General features: G+C 43.7%; 1 protein-coding gene across 2 annotated transcripts in view; it reads right to left on the bottom strand.

Moving 5' to 3' along the window:
• cachd1 (cache domain containing 1) overlaps nt 1–18,448 on the bottom strand; it is an 81,593-nt gene extending 63,145 nt beyond the window's left edge. For both annotated transcript variants that reach the window (XM_079739087.1, XM_079739088.1), the window contains exon 1: nt 17,946–18,448. In XM_079739087.1, coding sequence (XP_079595213.1) covers nt 17,946–18,194 — 249 coding nt within the window. In that variant the 5' untranslated portion in view covers nt 18,195–18,448. The remainder of the gene's footprint in view (nt 1–17,945) is intronic.
• Between the last annotated feature and the right edge of the window lie 3,600 nt (nt 18,449–22,048).

Genomic DNA, 22,048 nt, shown 5'->3' with positions numbered 1-22,048 from the left:
ACAATCAGTTCTATCATCAACATTCAGTGACTGCAACAATTAAAAAAATAGATGGCTCCGCTTGGCAAATACATTTAACATTTATCTATCTATCAACGCATGTGTCTAGTTTTAATGTGATGTATTTTGTGTGTGTGCAGTCAGACTTGTCATCTTCCTTGTTCTGTGTGGTCTTGTACTGTCCTGTGTGAGCAGAATCACCTAAATGAACAATTTGTGTCGTTCGGCAGTAATAAGTACTTGACTAGGCTAACTATCTATCTACGCTATCTATATATATCTATGTATTTATCTACTTATCTTTATAATCTGCTGAACACTCTCTTACTAGTCTCTACTCTCAAGGGTCTCAATGTGGGCTTTGGTCTGTCGTCTCCCCATGTGACGTCATGCAACGCATTGTGGGGGAAATGGGAATCAATCGCAAAACGCTAAAATGGTACCTACTTTTTCGTATTACATTCCGTTTTGTGATACCTGACATCAAATACAATGGATAACAGTTTAAATGTTCATAACCAACAAGCAAATTGCGCAAACTCGTTTGAAAATGAACCCTGCAACACAGAGAAAAATATGAGAAGCTGTTTTCAACTGAGGTATTCACATGCTGCAAACACACACACACACACACACACACACACACACACACACACACACCTATTGAAGAGACAGCACAAGGTTGTTTGTTTTAATGGCACGGTGCTCCATTCTTTTATATCTTGAATTCATGCCAAATGCATCCCTATGAGCGGATGAGAATGGCTAACTTTCTGCTAAATGCTATAATGTCTGGCTGCAGCCTGTAGGACATGGACAACCACAAACTGCTAGGTCAGTTGAACATAGGTTTTATGCCAGCGATGTCCCTTTTTAAACATCTATATAGTGGGACATATTTCATGAACCTTGGTAGACGATACATTTTTACGTTGTAATTGAAGAAACAGTGCATTCACATGCAAGCAAAAATCAAGAACTAACAAACACAACAGGTTTAGGGTTAGTGTTAGGGTAGTAGTGGTTAGGGTTAGGGTTAGGGTTAGGGATTGAAAGAAGAGATTGAAAGAGATTGAAACTTTCCCACGCCCGGGGATAAACCACGCCTTCCAGAGTGACTGTCATGTTCGCGGCAATTGGACAACGGGATTGAGTGACGTAGCAGTTGAGCAGTTGGATATGGATGTCCATGTCCTCAAGGCTGCAGCCAGACCCTTCTCCTAAAATGGGCCAACGCTGTTCCACTGACAGCAGTATGGGCTCCTTTATCCACGCTGCCGTGGAGCTAGGGGTGGGAATTGGCAAAATTGTGACGATTCGATAGTATTGCGATATTTGGGCAACGATTCAATATTATTGCGATTCTTAACCTATTACGCCGCAGTCTAAATAATTTCCGCTCTTTTGCTGTTCATTTGAGTCATTGTTTTTTCCATCTTAACAGAGTCTGGGAGCAGGTTTTGCATTTTGCTTCTTTTGGCCCAGGATACTTTCCACATCCACAACGGGCACCAATGAGGTCTTATTCAAGAGAGGCCAGGCAGTGTGGACCCCCGTTGTGATGTTAAAACACACAGGATCCATTTCGCTGTCCTGTATGTTGGTATTCCATTACGTCCTCCAGTCTGACTGGATTAAATGAGCAGGCCGTTTGGCAGCCTTTCAGACACCTCGACCTGGGAGAAACTGATAGCTAAACACAGCTGCAGTCGCTCCATCTAGCGCTGCGAGGGAGACAGGCATAAAGTGAGACAGAGATAGTGTGTGTATGTGTATGTGTGTGTGTGTCTGTTTATCCTCATTTGTGCGCTACCCCACTGTGTCCTAATAGGCAACCTCTGTTCTACACACGGTACACCCTTCTATCGCCTAATAAATCGTGGCAGCAGTATCATGTAGGACCAGCAGTCCTACATGAAGGGTTCAAAGTTCAACGTCTCTTCGGTCACTTCGTGCCTCATCTTTAAAGGGCTAGCCATGAGCAGCAGGAAGACCAAAGCCACAGTGGGACAATTTGCAGCATGAAGTCAGATTTGACACAAAGAAACGAATAGAGCCATACCGTTATTTCTCATATCCCATCTCACTCGTTCAATGGCCTTCTATAGCTTGTAGGCAAAGGTGCTGAATTCAAATGAGAAGGATTTACCTGATACCAACACATACGTAGTGTTCAATTAATGTCCTCTTTATGATTGGGAAATGTGAAATACATTTAAGCCTTGCCATAAGGCCAATGGGGGTCCCTAAATGACAAAATGAAAGTGCACATTTATTTTGTTTTCATTACAGTGTATACAGAAGCAAACACATTCACGCATAACAATGTTATTATAGGATGTACGACACACAACTAAATTAAATGAGTGTGGACCTAAACAAAAAATTAAAAACTTGACCATTGTGTCCTCATATGGTAAACCTACAAAAAAACAACTATGCTTCGCTTTTTCATATTGCTTCGTTTACTCTTGGCAAGATAAACTAAATTGCGGAAATGAAATACTTTTGAAAACTTAGGCTTGGTCCAAGCAAGCGACATGGTGTCTTTGCGGTTGCATTACATCAATGCACGTCAGTTGAGGCTTCTCCAGTGAGGAGAGGGAGGAAGATCCTCCTTAACATTGTTGAGAATAAAAAATGTAGATTGCCCGGACTACTAATGAATTAATGCCCTTAAAAATGACTACTTTTATGCCTTTGTATATGTAATGTTTGTTTCCCTCGGTAAAGGGACATTAGCACCCCCTATCGCCTATTGACAATTACTTCAGCGAGGACGTTTCTCCCTCAGCCTCCTTTGACTCCCATTAATTTCCCCGAAAGTGTTGGCGGCCGGTGAATAACATGGGGTTCAATGGGAGAGAGGAGGAAAGTCCTCCTCTGAGTGGGTGTGACTAGCTAAGGGATCTGGATCCCGCCTATGTCTGTTCATAGCGCATTGCTGCGCTATGAACCAATAAGCAGGAGCCCTGGCTGTGGAGCAGCCTGGAGGGAGGGGTTATCCCCTCAAGTCTAGGCTAGGAGAACCAACGAACCCGCTCAGTCGTATGCCTCGTTACCACCGAGGGGTGCGCTACTGTTCGTTGCAGTACAGTGCGGCTCTGTTCGGTTATATTGGCGTTTCTGTAGCCCGCGGCCGAGCTGCGGAGCCCGTGGCCTGGCAGGGCTGCCGAAGGCCGGGCTGCGGAGCCTGCGGCCGGGCTGCCTGCGGCCGGGCTGCGGAGACCGCGGGGAGGATTGATTTGAACTATAAATGGTGTCCCTCAATCTTAATTGGCTTAAAGGGCTTTTTATGGTTCCACGTTCCCGCAACGCAAGGGGGTTATGGACCACTTACGTCCTTATGGACCCTCCTTGAGTCCACCGCAAGGGCCTGACGTGCGCCTCCCAAAATTGTAACGTTCCGTCAAGGCGACGCAGAAGCAAGGGCTGTGATTTGTCCGCTAACTAAAACCCGATGCAGAACCATAAGCGATCACAACTGCGTTGAAGCGTCAGCGTGGTCATTGCGTTGCGGGAACGTGGGACCATAAAAAGGCCTTAACATGCAAATAGTTGTGAAATAATGTTCTTGTTGTTCTTTTAATTGTTTGTTACTCTGACCATTCTGTTTGATATTGTGGAAAGGATGATAGTGAATGATTCAGAGCATGATGCATTTTAAATGGCATCACTTCTTATGAAAAATGTACTTATTGTAACAAATGCACTTATTGTAAGTCGCTTTGGATAAAAGCGTCTGCTAAATGCCCTAAATGTAAATGTAAATCACTTTTGGTCTTGTGTTTTTGTTTTTCTTAAAACAATTGTAGCTGAAAATAAAAATAGCCAAATGACAACCAATAGCTTCAGTCATTGAGGGCAAAAATAGGCCCAATGCTAGGCCCAGATATTTAGGGGCCGAGCAGTACTGCACCCAAAGGTGGCACTATTGTAACAAAAATCCTGAATTAGGTTTATTTCTCCTCACCAGATTGACCTGGACTCAAAATTCTTTCAGAATATTAATCTCTAGAATCGGACGCATTTATAAAATCGCCCTAAAAATGTATACTTTTCCCACAATTTCATATTAAAGCTATACATGATAAAAAGATTCACAGGCTACAAAAATAATCAAAAATTCACCAAAATCGCCACATAAAATCTTTAGACCAAGCCTCACAAAAATCATCGAACAGAATTTGTTTTACTTAGTTCCATTTGAGAAATATTGGCCAATAAATTTGGAGCATTTAGCCCATTTTTCTTATATGACCATTTTGTTATTGTATAAAAAAAACATACGACTCTTATTAGGTTTATACTAATACCCCCAAATACTAATAAACCAAAATTGTGGTACTGCACCCAAAGGTGGCACTATTTAAAAAGAATATGAACTAGCCTTATTTCTGCTTACGAGATTGACCTGGACTCATAATTCTTTCATGATGTTAATCTCTAAAATCAGATACATCTTTTTCCCTTTTCCCACAATTTCATAGAATAGCCAAACGTCCACAATCTCAACCCATTTTGCCTATATGACCATTTTGTTATTGTAGAACTACCATACGGCTATCATTAGGTGGATACCATTAACATTGCAAATTTTCAGATCTGTAATCTTTTAAGAAAGCCATTAATTCTCTTGTGAAATGTGTGCTTGGAGTTTTCTTGATGTTGTGTGCTTATCAATCGACATTTTCACCATGTGAATGAGGCTTCATGCAGTTCAGGAATGTCAGTGGCTCAACAGGATAATGCTGTGTACTGGTGGTCCTTAGGTTGAGGGTTTGAATCCTGATTAGTGCATTATGAACAAGCTGAGCATTCTGTCATTGCCACTCATTTAAGAAACACAACATTGAACAGCACCTGAAATTCATCAGGCAATCAACATTCCGGCTCATTAGTTTCCAAGAATCGGTCTGCCAAGACACAGTATGGCATTAAGGGGAACATCTCTGTTAACCATTTTTCCTTCATAATTAACTCTGTCATATTTATATTTCTTCCGTTAGTGTTCTTGACTACAAATGTTTAATTTCCCCAGAATTTCAAAGATTTTTCAGGTATATACTTTGAAGAAAGCCCTTAATTCACTTGAGAAATGTGTGCTTTGAGATTTCTGGATGTTGTGTGCTTATCAATACATTCAAGACCACACATCAGACATTTTGACCATGTGAATGAGGCTGCAGGTTTATAAGTGGAACATCTTTCCTTAAATATGACAATTATATGTTGCATTTATATATCTTCCATTAGTGTGTTCTTGACTTTTAATTTTGCTCTGACCCCGTTAATCACCGCTTGCGGTTACAATTTTATTTAGTTTTACAAATCAAGAGTAGGCCTGATTTGACTAATTGGCTTTGCATCCTTTCCTTCTGCCCTTGTAGTCCAAGACATGCTGCCCACCAGCTTTCAAAGTACAATGCTGCCACTGGGGGATTTATATCAATTCAAATAATCATCCCTCCCTGCTTTTTTGTAGTTCCCCAAAACATCCCTGAAACAACTTGAGTCTCACATACTTATGCCACCATGCGCCACTTACAGTGCAAGCAGGCCAATGGCAACCAAGCACGCAGTCCTTCCTCCCTCACTTTAAAAACCACCAACCAACTGATGCACATTATAGCAAAGGGCAAGTGTACATAAAAATGAAGGTATTAATTTGTAATTATGTATTACTTATCCTATTCCAGAAAATAATCAGAGGCATACAAAGTGAATGGCTAAAACAGAGGATTTTACACCTGTTTTTTTTAAATATTGCTATTATTTGAATAACTGTGACAAAATGGAATGGATGTGCTTAGGATCACAGAAAACGTTTCAAACAATTGGAAACAGCCAAGAACATTTACCAGATTTTATATACACCCAGAATACATTTCCTAGAAAGGTATTTATTTTCTTTACTTCTTTACCCAACTGAGCAATAAGGAGGCATCACCCAATTCCAATCAATCCTTCTTCTCTTAACAAACAACATCTGTAAACATTCCCACTTGGCTTCTGCTATTATTTCAAGTCACTCCACTCTATTTTCTTGACAAACCTTCCCACGGGTAAACCGCAGTTATCTAAAACCTGGTCAGGTTTGAGAGAATAGTCTGGCATCCAACAACCCTCTTGTCACATAAGGTTAATTTCCAAATTCCTTGCTCTGGCTTTGATTTATCACAATTAAGTAACATATCACAATATGCCATTTGGAGGACGATTATATTCTTAGATTTTGTTCTTCATATTTTTTAGGCTTCATACTTCATATTTATGATTTGCTGTGAGGTGAAAAGTTGACCCAAGTTGACCTTAGTAACCTCCTGACACCAGCGAGAGTGCAGCCTTGGGAGGTAGAATCAATGGATTCCACACACAAGTCTGTAAATGCACCCAAACAACTGTGAGTCTAGGTAAAATCAAGATCATGCATTGAAAAAGCGAGAAAGAGGGAGGGGGTCTTTCACTTGAACGCAGGGACTCCAACTCTCTCTTCATTGAGAATGCAAAGGCTCCAGTACGGTCATGGCTTGGCCCGGCCTGCAATTTCACTCAGTACGTTTACATGCACCGCTTAATCCAATTACAGACATAGTTCGACTATGCTCCTCAATTGGACAGATGATCGACTCATTGGCCAAAGCATGTCATTCCCCAGTACGATTGATGGCGCTGTACCCATTTCAACTAGTGGTAATAGAACCACCGGCTGAACTCTTTACGTCACCAGCAAGCAGCAACAACAAACTCAGGCGGCTTTCGAGAAAGATGTTTTCAGTAGACAGCTGTTAGTTCGGGTCCATGTCAGTTCTCTGATGCTCCATTGTTCCGTCCTCCCAATAACCAGAAAAATTCCAATTGGTCCTACAGCCCACTAGTCCAACGTCCCTTTATTTAGAAAAAAAATAAACCCTCTGTTCCAACATCCCATTGTTCCGACCATATAGGCTTGGATCACCTCCAATAATCGAAGATCTGAATCAACAATAAAAAGAGAAATTACTTTTCTCTAGCCTATTAAAACATTTCAATGTAGTCTGCCATGTGTCTGCCTGGCAGGGAGTTCGGCGGAGGAGTTCCGGCGGGAGTCCGCATACGGCAACAATCCCTTTCTCCTCCCTGTCGCGGTTCAACCTGGACTTCCGAGAGTCAAAGCCAAAGTTCCTTTTCCCCCAATTCTTCTCAACCATGGCCGAGATAACCCCCACTACGAGTCTTTACTTGTGGAAGGTACCACAGATTCAGAGAACCAGACGCAGCCTTTAAGATTCATAATATCAGAGAATATTCCTGTCAGTTCGGCAGTGGCTCAATGAATGAATTAAGATCGTAAACACGTCGGAAGAAAAATACATTTATATTCGAAGTTAGTACTTTACAACTTCGTTAATGACCAAACTTGTAAAGAAAAACATGAAACATGAAGAAAAACATGTACTTTATATTCAGCCAGGGGTGAAATCAAAGCCTAGTGTGTACTTACACACACACTGAATGCATGAGTTGATCACACGAGTAGTCACAAATCCGTAGTGGGAGTGATTTGTGCAAATTCGTTCATGCAAATTTACTCGCACATGTATGAGGAGAGGCTTGTTTTAACCCTAACTGCCATGTTTATTTCTGCCAATTCATTCTCAACCATGGCCTGTCTTTACGTGTTGTGGAAGTACCAGAGACGTCAGAGAAACCTCAAAGACAGACATCCAGATTTATTCAAAGAATTCAAGGTGAGTGAGTTTCAAGTCATGTTAACGTTACATTAACAACGTATCCAAGTGAGTGTTATCTTGATTATCCTTATCCTGAAGTACACGTTACCACTATTTTTGTTTGAGACAGCTGGCATTGCTGTGCAGCTAACTTTGTTGCATACAACGTCTACAATGGCTGAAAGCTAAAGGCTACCGTGTTCGGCTAATGTAATTTAACCATAGCTCGACTAGGCTACCGTCCTTACCGTTCAGTCTGTCATCTGTCATCAAGATTAGTGATCGGCCGACATTATCGGCCGATATTTGCGGTTTTTACGTGTATCGTATCGGCCGATTTTTTTTTTGCGTGATTTACAGACAGTTCAATAAATGTATTTTTTTTTAAATTGAGACATTGTATCATTTGTTATCATCATTGTGTCATCATTTTTAGGATGTAAATTGAGGGAGGCTTACCCTGGAAATCCAGACCCACATCTAGAAAGCTGTAGGGTCTGGCAACAAGTAATGAAAATGGCCCAACTTGAGGGGCGGCACCAAGCATGCATTTGAAAATATCACTGGATAACACACATTGGATAACACAATGACCAATCAGAAGAATACAAGGGGTGACGTATCCAGACCAGTGAAGCTAACCAATAGATAAGACTCCGTCGGTAAAACAGCAACGCTTTTGGCCCGCCTATATTGATACATCAAAGAGATTGATTAATGTTCTGGGCCAGGGGAGGCCCAGAATATACACAAGTATATTGCTTGTTCCCAGAGTGACTCGCTGAGCAAATTCAAATTGTGCTCTCGTGAGAACTCTGGATTACCAGGGTATTATCGGCTCCAAATATCGGCTCAAGAAAATCGGTATCGGCGCATCGTTTATCGGCTAAGGCTGATGAAAAGTAATCGGTATCGGCCCTAAAAAATCTGTATCGGTCGATCCTTAATCAACATATAACGTTAGCTTTTTAAATAATTAATCTGTGTAGCCAACTTTGTTCCATACGACGTGTACAATGGCTAAATGCCAAAGGCTACCGTGTTTAGGGTAACGTAATTTAACCATAGCTCGTAGTACTAGGCTACCGTCCTTACCGTTCAGTTTGTCATCAAAATATAACGTTAGCCTTTTAAATAAATAATTGCTATTTTAGTCATTAAGCTATACCTGATAACTGAAATTTAATAAATGTATCCTCTATCAGCCAGAGGAGGATGTCAACCAGGAGACACAGGAGCAAAGTCAGCAAACACATACACAGCCATCCATAAGAGAAGCTTTTCAGAGGCACAGAAAATATGACAAAAACTCACATGAAGCAAGGAAATTGGATAGGACAGTTGCGGAATTCATATGCAAGGATCGAGTTCCTGACTACCCTGTCAAAAAGCATGGATTCCAGCAAATGCTTGAGCAGTTCAACCCCACATATAAGCTTCCAAGTAGATATTATTTCATGTACACAGATCAACAAAAACTAGAGCCCACATAACCCAGCATTTCGGAGAGAAGCCATTTTATGCCTGCACAACTGATCTGTGGACAAGCAGACCTGCAGACACCTTCATTTCTCTCTAATTATTATTTACATATTTTTTCCATGTCTTGGCAGGTACTGCAATTGATTGTTGTGCCATCATGAAAAGTTGATTGTTTGTAACTAAGCACAGTATTATTTGTTTGAAATACTTTATACTTAATTTATTACTTGAAGGTTACATTTATTTGTTTGTAATGTTAATAGTGGTTTATTTTTATTCAATACTTGAAGTGTTTTTTTATAACATTAAAATGTTTTTAATAAATGAGTGTATATTGAAGTACATGGGATTTTTAATTTTTTTTTACCGTGGTATCGAAAAGGGTATCGAGAATCGTGGAATTTCACTGGTATTGGTATCGACTACTAAATGTCTGTTATCGTGACATCCCTAAATTAATCTGGACTTCAGAGGGTCAAAGCCGAAGTTCCTTTCCCCCCAATTCCTTCTCCACCATGGCCGAGATAACCCCCACTACAAGTCTTTACTTGTTGTGGAAGTACCAGAGATACCCGACGCAGTCTATTCATAATATCATCCGGAAGCGCACACAGCTTTTGGCCATGATATTATATATTATATAGATATTTATATATTATATATAGAGTCCCGGAAGTCGCAAACGGCAACAGTCACTTTCTCGTCCATGCTGCGATTCACTCTGGACTGCAGGAACGGCCGGTTGGCCGGTTGAACGCTATGTTCTGTTATTCAGGGAGTGAATGCTGATTGGCTATCATCACACGAATGTCGCGGCAAAGTTAAAATACTACCACTTGTGCGGCGCGTCACGACGTGTCTCGCCGGTACTAGGGCGTTCATGCCGTTCATGTCATCAAATCGCGCCGCATGTTTTTCTCGCGACAAAAGTCGCCTGGAACGCGTCTTTACGTTGACTTTGTATGGAGTTGCGCCGCCCCGTCGCTTATGGTGTGAACGCAGCGTTATAGGGGTTATCTACATTGGCACGACACCGGGTTCCTCCATGTTCTACGCCACCTTTTTAAATAAATCGCTGTTTCTCATTTTCTGACGGCGACAACAACACGACTATCGTCTATTCTACTTCCAGCTCAGGGCCCCCGGATCTTGAGCATGTGCAGAACGCAAAATCTGATTCCAATCCAATTGAATGTATGAATGATGCACGATTAATGCGACTATCAATCGAATTATCGAATAGGGGGTCTTAATCCGATTATGAACAAACAGATTCGGTCCAATTTTAGTCAGACTAAGGTGTATACATGGATCTTAAAAATCCAATCATAGTCATACTAACCCAATAATTTTTTCTTGAGTGCATGTAAACGCAATGACTGTCTTGTATGTGTAAAACTGAGGGGGTATAAACCCCCTTCGTCACAGAGCCGGCTTTCTTGGTTCACTGAGAACGCAGGGCTAAGCACGGAGAGTAGACCTCTTTAGAATAATTAGCATACTCCGAATATTTATTTGTTTCATGATTCAAGAGACTCGCATGCAAGAATGAGTATACATCTGAGTGTAGGATATAAACGCAATTAACTATTTACGAGGGCAAAATTGACATTCAACATATTCTTTCTTTTGCTGACCCCTTGTTCTTTATCCCGACAAAAGCCTCCCAACACACACACACACACACACAAACTAGTATGTTAGTGGAGGCATTCATGGTTCTCCTCAGACTATACTTAATTCACCCCCTCCACCGACTCCACTACCTCCCTTTAGAGAGGGACTTCATTCTGAAGAGTTTTCCAATGTGGAGGGTGAAAGGGCCAGCTTAATTCTAGAGGGTGGCCAGAGGGGGCGGAGAGTTCCCTTGTGCTCACTGCCAGGTCAGCCATGTTGGCCCCCCATTCTGTTCCTCTCGAGCACCCTCGCTCTCTAGCTCCCCCGCCAACCAAACAGAAACAGGTCTAAAAAAGAAATGGGAAAGAATGGAAACAAAAAAAAGTAGAGGGCAGGGATTTGGAGAGGGCGACGAAGGGTGAAAGAGGGGTAGATAAAGAAAATGGAGAATGAGGAGGAGAATGTGTTGATGAAGTACAGCCTGCTAATTACTTCTCCTGCATAAGAGGGAGGGGGAAGGCACTGAAAAACAAGATGGACAGATTAGCTGTTCTAGTCCTATTTACACTGTACACAGGAGGAAAGAGATCGCCATGTGATAATTGAGCAGAGATTGCAGTCTTTTGCATTGCAGTTTCTGAAAATACCTTGAAATTATCATTCCAAAATACTCTGGTCAGTATGTTTACATGACACTCGAATTATTGCGTTAGTCCGACTATGATTGGATTATTAAGATGCATGTATACACCTTAGTCTGACTAAAAAGAAATTGAATCGAGTTCTCATAGTCTAATTAAGATCCCTAGATTATTCGATTGGTCGCATTTATCGTGCATGTATACGTTCAAACGGATTGGGATTGGATTATGTGTTCTGCGCAGGCTTGAGATCTTTTCCGGGGGATGTGAGATGGAAGTAGGAGACGAGAGTCGTGTTATTGTCGCCGTCAGAAAATGAGAAACTGTGACTTATTTAAAAAGTTAGCGAAGAAGATGGAGGAAGCCGGTGTCGTGCAAATGTAGTTACCCCCTATAAGAAGTGTATCATCATCAACATGCATTCAGTACACATTACGCTTCGATTCATCCAAGGCTGAATTAAAAGTACATGTTTTTCTAATGGTTGCTCATCAACGAGGTTGTAAAGTAGTAACTTCGGGCACATCTGTAAAAATAATTGTATTTTTCTTTTGACGGGTTTACGACCTTTATTCAACCATTGCACCGCGGCCGAACAGACAGGGATATTCTCTGATATTATGAATCTTAAAGACTGTGTCTGGTTCACCGTCTCTCTGGTACTTCCACAATAAGTAAAGACTCGTAGTGGGGGTTATCTCGGCCATGGTTGAGAAGGAATTGGGGGAAAGGAATTTTGGCTTTGACTCTCTGAAGTCCAGATTGAACAGCGACATGGAGGAGAAAGGGATTGTTGCCGAATGCAGACTTCCGCCGGAGTCCGCATACGACCGAGAGGAACAATAAACCGAGAAATGACATGGACCCGAACCAACAGCTGTCTACTGAAAACATCTTTCTCGAATGCCGCCTGAGTTTGTTGTTGCTGGTGAAGTAAAGAGGTCAGCCAGTGGCTCTATTACCACTAGTTGAAATGGGTACAGAGCCACCTTCCTACCGGGGTATGCCATGCTTCGGCCAATGGATCGACTTTCTAAACGCCATGTATAATCAGACAATTGCAGTTGTCAAATTGAGGAGCATAGTCAAACTATGGCTGTAAACGGATTAAGCTGTGCAAGAAAACGTACTACAGTATCTTTACATGCACAGCTTAATACGGGTGTATAAATGATGTTAGTTTGAAACTATGCTTGGTTCGTCTTGTCTATATGTTATCTATGATGAAACTGCCTTGTTGTCCTTTTGCTAAGCGGCAATGTTTTATTTTCTTTATGCCTCCCGTTACTTTTAACCATAAGAATTGTGGACTTTGTAGTGAAAACATTAGTAAAATCTTGGGGAATGGGGGGTTTATATCGGATCCAAAGGCCATATTTCCTTTTCATTGCATCTCAGGCACAGGTTGGCCAGAGCTACAGCAGGTTAAAGACCTAGTGTAAACTTTGGGTAAACCCAAAGAGCTAAAAGGGAGGGAAGAAATAACCAACGGGAGCTTCTGTTAGAATATACCGACTTGTGAGTCCGGCTTTATCTGAAAAATGCAGGCAAGAGGCCTGAAAAGACAAACGGACAGACCCAAGTGATTTGGCATATGCATCAACCACTGATTTAAACCACGACAGCTGCTGGAGAAGAACATTAGCCTTCTGCTCTGAATTAAACACAGTTGAAACAAGTGAATGGTACAACTAGACCGATCAAAAAAACATGATGGAAATAAATACAAGACGCTTTTGTCAAGAGTTCGGGCCAGTTGAAATTAAAGCTATTAACAGACAAAAAACACAAGTACATATGGAATACCCAAGCATGTAGCAAGCAAATAAGTAGCCAAGCTGTTGTGTGTTGTTGAAGAAGGCTGGGAAGATCAGAACTGATTCATGGGGTTGCCCTGGGCGTAAGATTGCCTGGAGGCCAGTAACAGCATTCCAACATTATAATGAAACCGTGGGCCCATTGCTTTGTACTGCTCCATCGGGAGTGCATATTTAGCCGAGCTTACGCACCAGGTCACAGAGACCATTGGGCTGTAGAGCGCTTAAAGGTAGTAGCCGAGTATGTGAGCCAGCCTGGAGGAATCTCATAGGTATGACAAGTCAGAAACCGTGTTTTATGTAAATTTTCTGGTGCAGAACAGAGCTGAAAAAAATTAAGTACACAAAAAACGAAAAAAGAAGGAAGCAGTATTCTAAATGGAAGAGAGACAGAAGGATTTCAGCAAAGCATCCAAGGACTCATAAACCCAACAGAGATGTATGGCCCGACTGAGAAAGAAGAACGGTTCTGCAATCGCACAAGAGAGGCTAATGAATAGCACCTGTGGCACAGACAAGCACATGCAAACAAGGGAAAATAGCTAAATTGTTTCAAAACGTCTTCCCATATTCTGGTAGACTTTTGAAATGGGGACATATAGCTTTTGGCCATTTCCACGCTACACTGGGAGTTTACAATCTATACTAGTGTTGTAAATATGCTTTCAGTCCAAAAGAAGGTATGCTCGTTGTAGGCTTAGTTTTAATAAGCTGGTGGTTAAACCACCAAACCCTCAAACCATCACTCAACCCCCATCGTTTTTACTCACCAAATCCACGACGTGTCCAGATGGTCTTTGTGGTGTGACTGTGCTCCCTAAATCTAGGTCAGATCTTTAACTCAGGTACCTTGAAGCAGCGGGTATGGGGCAGGCTGAATAGAACAAAGGGAGGCCCCCTCACAACTTCCAAAGCTAGACTCATGTATTAGACATGCACATATTAATGAGGACAACACAAGCAATTGACCTGCAAGCATGAATATAAAAAGGTTTGTCTGCCTGTTAATTCATCAAGGTATTTCCATGATTCTGTTGCGCATTCTCTAATAGGTACTGGAAAAGAGATGACCAACCGTTATACTTGGCCTTTAAAGAATGGTTGAACACCAGATGTGTTATAGAATAAAAGTATTCACAGAATAATAACTAAAAATAGAGCAATAGAAAAATGTTTTGGGACATTTGGGAAGTAAGTTCATTAAACTCAACTAACGATCTTAACACGGCCATCCCAAAACCGAGATTAAAACAGACACAAAATACAGAGAAAAACAACCACGGAGTGAGGGGCATAAATAAATGAGAGGTTTTCATGGGTAGAGATGGGCCTGGCGGGCCTGACAGGCCTGTGGTAGTAATCACGACTGTGCAGGGAATGCAGAGAGGGAAACTCAGAGGCTTTGAAGTTGAGCTACGAGAACATTGCAGGAATTCTGATGACTTTGTACATACCTAGGACCCACGAGCCCATCTTCCAATGGAAAGAACAAAAGCAAGTGATAATACTTTTGGAAGCAGCTAATCCTATTGAAAAAAAATATAATTTGAAAATGGTGCCCAAAGCTTTGCGGGTTGCATTTACTTATGTTATTCCATCTCTGATGAGCAGTCAAGAGAAAACTAAAGTATGAATTTATAAACTGAAATAGAGAAATGTAACCAATATTTGCGGATAGCAGCAAATATGTGATATGTGTTGATAAAATAGATTGTAGATAAAATGCGAAGAAATTCACAGTTCTCACACACACACACACACACACACACACACACACACACACACACACACACACACACACACACACACACACACACACACACACACACAAATTAAGGGGCCGGGGATATTACAGGACGAGGGATTCTACAACGCCCGACTGCATGGCTCTTCCTCCAGTTACAAGCACTATTTCCCAGACGAAAGAGCAGAGGATTGGGTTGCTTTAAACAAACTTAGAGACAATACCTGTATAAATAATCAGCCAATCGGAGTGCGAAGTAATCAGCGCCACATATTTGCTACGGCGCACTCTCAGCAAAAGTGCACTCTTGAAAGGTCCGTGTGTTAAACCACAGCGGTTTATTCCTTTTTGTTTCTTCAGAGACAGCACAAGCATGCCGTTGAGTATCTTTATCTAGATATGAACCTGTGTGGAATGCTCAATGTGAAAGATGTCATCATATCACAGGTGCGCAAATGTAGCCTTCTGAATACATCCATCCAAAACGTTGCCAGTAAACGTGTCATAACAAAGAGGATACGTTCAATTTGTCAATAACAATAATTGTGAATAGTACTGTGAAACTAATTGGATTTGCTTAAAACTACACCACACCAACAGTATTAAAAAACACAGCGCATAGGAAGGTTCCTAGCCTACAATAGTTGACAAAGTCTATATCAGCTGTTACAAATAGGAGCCTCGAGGGCCAAGACGTTGAAAAGGTAAAACATCCTGGCCCTCTGGGGTCTTGCCCAGGGAGAGGAAGACAATTACAATTGACAGACCTGCTAAACACTTCTCCGCCCATATCTGAGCCCCAACACTTGGGTCAACTTTGCAGAGAGGAACAACAAAATCCCACATGTGTTTCCATTTTGCACCTTGTGTGGATTGTGAACAAAAATTGTACAGTGTCAAATAAAGCCAACCTAGAGGGCCCTTTCTGCTACTACCATTAAACTGCTATCACGTGCACTGACCTCCCATTAAAAAGATGGTGACCAGGTATGGTAGCACTACCAATATATTAATGAATCCACCCTTTTCTACCATGATCTGCTATTAAGTCAGGGAGACCATGGTATTGCCCACATTCAATGGCTCCCAGGGACACCTTTAGAATGAACATACTTGATACTCAATGGCCGGCCAATTTGAATATCTTGCTTCATCATCTTCCCCCGGCCACAAGCCATACGGGCCACTGTGGCAAAATGTTGCACAACGAGGGGGGTGTGGTGTGGCCGTGATGGCTTGGTACTTCATATGCGCACCTCTTTAACACAAGGTACCCCCTTTGTTTGTTCAAGCATTGAGGAAGGCCTTCCACAAAGAACTTTGCGAGAGTACCACCAACTGCACATTGGTGTTCGGCTCGTGGGATGCCACCAACGGCTTCAATACAAAGTGGTGACCAGAACTGGGAACCGTTGATGGGTCCCATATTCTTGGTCGTAGCCACAACAGAGAACAAGGGGCTCAAAACAATATTTGTGATCCTCGATTGTCATTCATCATAATGAATGCTGACATATGGTTTTAAAACGCCATTCAACATGCCTGTTTTTAATCAAAAACCATATAACGTGAGATGCTTTTTTTTTTTTTTGCAAATTACGTTTAAAACCATAACATCTAAACGTTACAGACGAAGACGGTTTAAAATGGGATCACAACAATTGTTGGATACAACCACAAAAATCAAGACTAAGATGTGAAAAAGCTAATAAATAGGTTCATCATCAAGAACTCATTCAAATAAATGAAAATATAAGAAGTAGAAAAGGGGCTCAGACGGAGAGAGGGGGCTGAGTTGGAGACGCACAGAGCGATTTTGACCGCAGACGAACGGGGAGATTTGGGCGAAGATCATAGACGTCTTTCAAAGCCACCTCCTGGTGCTGGGATGAAGGTGACCCCCATGTGGAAGATGAAACGCCATTTGGAGCTGGTCCCCTCTAGTGCCTTGCCTCTGTGTTCATGCACCATGAGAAGCACCCCCAACCCCCACATCACTGCAGCGTGGACTACTGCCTGCCATTTGGTGCCTTCATTATTGCTTTGACACAACCGAAACACACGAAGAGTTACTGACCTTGTTAAGAGTTAGGCATATTTCTCTAATATATATTATTCCAATGATAAAATAAAAACATGGCCTTTAAGCTTAAATGGAAAAAGGTCTAATTAATTCAAATGAATTGGCCGTTGTGTTCAATTCAGGCTAACATAAATCTGTGCAGAATAGTCGATAATAATTATTTACCAATAGCAATAATTACTCAATGTACCAACATAGTCACTGATGCTAAAATAAGACGGTCTTTCCTCTGGGGGGCTGCAGTTCTTTGCATATTAAGGCACTCATGAGCCTCAAGGCTGCACTAAACTGAACAATACCGTTTGTTATTGTAATTTAAGGCAAGGCGTCGAAGTAGGAGAGTGCTTGAGCTGCTACGGGGTCGTTCAAAAGATCCCATCCCCCTGCATGTAATTCTGTCCCTCACACACACACGTTTCGTTTACGTGTTTAAAATGTGATACAGAGATTGGGGTAGCGATTTAGATCCCAGCTTGTACATGGAAAATACAGCAGGTCCATGCTCTAGAGAGAGGAGAGGTGGTGTAACTTCAAGGTGAATGTTTTTGCACTGCAACATAGTCAATATCCGCATTTACTTCACAGAGTGCAGCCTAGCGTGCAAACACGAAGTGCTGCATTGGAGGGTATGAGTAAAATAAAACGATCTGGAAACAACGTTGACAATATATCAAAAGCTTCAGATGATTACGGTAACGCGTTTAACATGATTTTTTTAAGGAATGTTGAATTAGGATTATTAGTGAAATTAGATATCATTAACCAAGCGCTGAATCGAAGTAATAGTTACATACAAGAGGAAATCTGATGCGATTGCGATCAAAATCTAAAATATTGACTGTCTTTTACCTGCATTGTAAAAACTCCAAGCTCTTGCGAGGAAAGCTTTTTCATTTGATCCGCTAAAACTTGTGCTTCTTCCATGATAGAAAACTCCGTCTCGGCTTTACAATATCCACAGCAGATAACTGCAAGAATTGCGACAACGCTCCACCAAATAGCCATGAAGTCCCGATGTAGTCCAAATTGATTATTCCGAAAATACGTGCAAGTGGTGAACCTTACAAGCCGGGGTCTATCCACAAGCCGCCTCGCCATGATGGCTCGGGTGGGCTTATAGTGGAAGTCCTGGCTGGAAATTCGCTGTTTTGCGGCGATGGTGAGAAAACAACTTCAGGGGAAAGTACTTCTCAACTTTCTTCCGAAATACACGTCTTCCAGTATTATAACTTTTTCTGAGCGTCGAAGCGCACAAAACATCTTTCGGTGAAATCCTTCAGGCAACACCGATCCCCTCGTAAACGAGTTAAAGTGTTTCTTTCACCGGTGTCGTGGTAGTGTGAATCGCTGGCTCCTCCAACTCCTGCGAAGTCTAGTAAAGTGTGTGAGCCGGAGGATCACAATGGGGGCGAGGGAAGGAGGCGTGGAACCAGCTATGTCCCGGAGTCTGGAGTTTCAATGGATCGGGGTTTGAATGTGAGCAGAATCTCTCAATTAAAGAAAATAACTGGTAAGGTAATCCTACAAAAAGATGGGACAACAAATGCATAAAATACAACAGGCCTAGAAAATGCCCTCCTCCCTGTTTAAATTATGCTATCAATGTAAAAAATATATATTAATTAAGTCACCTATGTTTTCTTGTAATATTGTATACATGTTTTAATATATTATATGTACAAATGATAAAACGTATCCTACCCTCAAATACATGTTATTGGTAAACTAAAAACAATTGATAACATGCTATAAGGTATACCTTGGCTTATAGCATGGTATGGGTAATTCAGGCCCCGTCCACACGGAGCCGATTTTTTGGTGAAACCGCATGGCGCCTTGTTGCCTTGTTCTATTTCATGTAGGCTACTCCTTCTAGGCTTCGCCTTATGGGCTTGTCCCGTGCGTGTGCTCGCGCGCACTGAAAGTTTTAACTATGCACCGTCAACATTTCCCACAGCACCGTGTATATAACGCCTTGTGCCCACTGCACCGTCAGTCAAAGGACGTCGCGTGGCTGACGGATGGGGGAGCTTTCCAGGGTCGTCAGAGCCCGAGTAGTGTCACAGTGCTGACATTTGCATACGCGATCTGATTGGATGACGGATCCGTCGCTGCCGAAAAAGTTGAAAATGTTTAAACTTTTTGACGGCGACGAAGGCTCCAACGGAGCGCACGGATTCACAATGCATTGCGCGTCCGTCCCGTTGAAAGTCAATGGGGATCAGTCAATGGACGGATGCAGTGGGCACGAGGCGTAAGGCTACGCATACGGCCGCTCATCCTCCCTTTTCTTTGAGCTTTGTACTAATCAATAGCTATGACTTCGAAACTTGTAGAACCTTGTGGCAGAGGCGTGGGCGAGGTTACAGACCAACGGCCCTTTTCAGGGCCATTAAAGAGCGATTCCCTGAGAGCTGGGCCCTTTTCAGGGCCTCATTGCTCTTCCTGTCCCGCCTCTCTGGCACCGGGTGACGGGCACCTGGCGTGTTTCAGGTGCCTCGGCACGGAACACGCCACGGCTGCCTTGTCTACCCCCACCTCCTGCGCTGCCTGAAGATGGGCACCTCTCCAGGCACCTTTTCTTTTCACCGTCGGTGGCCCGAGGCCATCGCCTTTTTAAAGCCGGAGTTCTGGACATCGATGACGAGGACCTCATTGAGTCGGACGACGCTGCCTCCATTGACGACGTCTTTGCGGACTCCACGTCGGGGCTCTCCCACTCCAGGGCTTCCACCGCCACGGTCGTCCCGAGGGGGAAGCCACGCCGGATGGCCAAATTATTCGGGGAGATCATGGGCCCCGGGGAAGGCCATCACTGACTTCACTAACATGGAGGGGTGGGCTGATACTCAGGTGAGGGGGATCCCTCGCCTGGAGCCTGCCCTGGCAGCGCTTCTCGTCCGGGCGCTGGATGGCGTCCTAACGAGAAGCCACTGCCCCCCGACCGCGTCCAGAAGCAGATCGTCGGCCTGACGGACAGAGTGTTCGTTTGTGCCTCGCAATCTGCGGCGGCAGTCAACAACATCGCCCTGCTCTCCTCTGCCCTGGTCTCCTTGTCGGCTGGCAGGGAGGCTTAGGGCCCGGAGGAAGCCGCAAGATGGCCTTGTTACATATTGTAAGCACATAAGCTGCCCCCACATAGCCACAAGGAAGCAGGATCGAACACACAAGCTGCATTACCTCCACATAGCCACAAGGAAGCAGGATCAAACATATAAGCTGTAATTACTATACATAGCCACAAGGGGAGCAGGACCAACATATAAGCTGCAATAACTATTCCAGCCACAGATGGCAGCACCTTTAGACAGGTGAGGAAGCCAGAGCCAATACGTCCCATAGGCCAGGCCTACTTCACATAGGCCACGCCTACTTGATACAAACGGGGAGCGGGAGTCATATGAGGTCAGAGATATATGGCAGCCCGGTTGAGAGCTGGAAGATAGCGCTGCTGTATTTCTCTCCACGCGTGTTAAATACAATTCCCTCCTTTTGCATCATGGCGGCCGGACGGCGTGTTTAGATAACCTCTGGTTCACCTGCTTCAAATAAGCGGCGTCCCTTTGAGCTTGGTGGGTGGACTGGAGACTCGTTACACAAGCCCGTAGATACGGACGCTTGTACCAGTCTCCTAGTTCCCCACATTATCCCCTCTACCTCCCTCCTACAGTCTGTGGAAGGTGAGAAGACGGGTCTGTGCGCTGTGGTTACAGCTAGCAGACAACGCGGCAATCCTAGCGCGGCGTCTAGACAACTCGTTGCTCATTCATCGGGCACGAGTGCAGCGGCTAGACGGCTCGCTGTACAGCAACTGACTCTGTAACATCTACCACGCTCGCTGAGCCCCCTCCCTTTCATGGGATGCCCCCCTTGGTTCACACACAGTGTGGAGGCGGTAGGGGCGGAGGAATACGGGTTATTCCTGGACAGGGTTCCTCAGCTGTCAGCTCGCCCTCTCTCCGACCGCTATGCGTGTTGGCAAAAGCGATGCGTTCTACCATCGTGGTTGGACAACACGTTGAAATGGGGCCATCCCATACAGTTCAAGCGCCGTCCCCCACCCTTTATGGGTTTGGTGGAGACCAGGCTACGGGACCCAGCGGTAAGCACGGCTCTGGCAGCAGAGGTGGCCTGTCTTTTGGAGAAAGGAGCCATCACTATCGTTCCTCTCCACGAGACACACCTAGGGTTTTACCGCTACTTCCTGGTTTCCAAGAAGTCAGGAGAGAAGAGACCTATTCTGGATCTTCACATGTTCAACAGATTTGTTGCCGTGAGGAAATTCAGAATGCTCACTATCAGAGCGCTGCTCCGATGTGTGAGAGAGGGCGACTGGTTCACATCCCTGGATCTCAAGGATGCTTACTTCCACGTCCCTGTTCGGCAGGCGCACAGGAAGTTTCTCCGCTTTGCCTTTATGGGGGTGGCGTACGAGTACCAGTGCCTGCCATTCGGCTACTCCCTGGCCCCGTGCACCTTCTCAAGTGTGTGAAGACGGCGTTTGGACCGCTCAGGCATCAGGGAAACAGGCTTCTCTTCTACCTCGACGACCTACTTATTCTGAGCAAAGGAAGGAAGCTGCGAGAAGGGACACCATGACGGTGATAAACCATCTCTCTTTCCTGGGTTTTGCCATCAACTGGGAAAAGAGCTACCCACTCCCCAGCCTGCAGAGCATACTTGGGGCTTTGCCTAGACTCAGCCACCATGACAGCGATGCTCTCGCCTCCTCGACGAGATGCCATCCTGTTGGCACTCCCTTCCTCTTCTGGAACGGGTCAGACAGGAGAGATTGTCCCTCATTATAGTGGCTCCGGAGAACCGCTCAGCTCTATGGTTTCCAGAGCTAGCGGCGCTCTCACGGACGGCGCCGTGGCCGTTACCGTTCAGATCGGATGCGCTTTCACAGGCCCACGGGACAGTGCACCACCCACCCGATGTTTCGGGACGGC

Source organism: Pollachius pollachius (genome assembly GCF_949987615.1).
Source record: "Pollachius pollachius genome assembly, chromosome: 7".
NCBI classification, from domain to species: Eukaryota; Metazoa; Chordata; class Actinopteri; order Gadiformes; family Gadidae; genus Pollachius; species Pollachius pollachius.
Note: the sequence above shows the minus strand (reverse complement) of the source record. Positions and strands in the feature narration are given on the sequence as shown.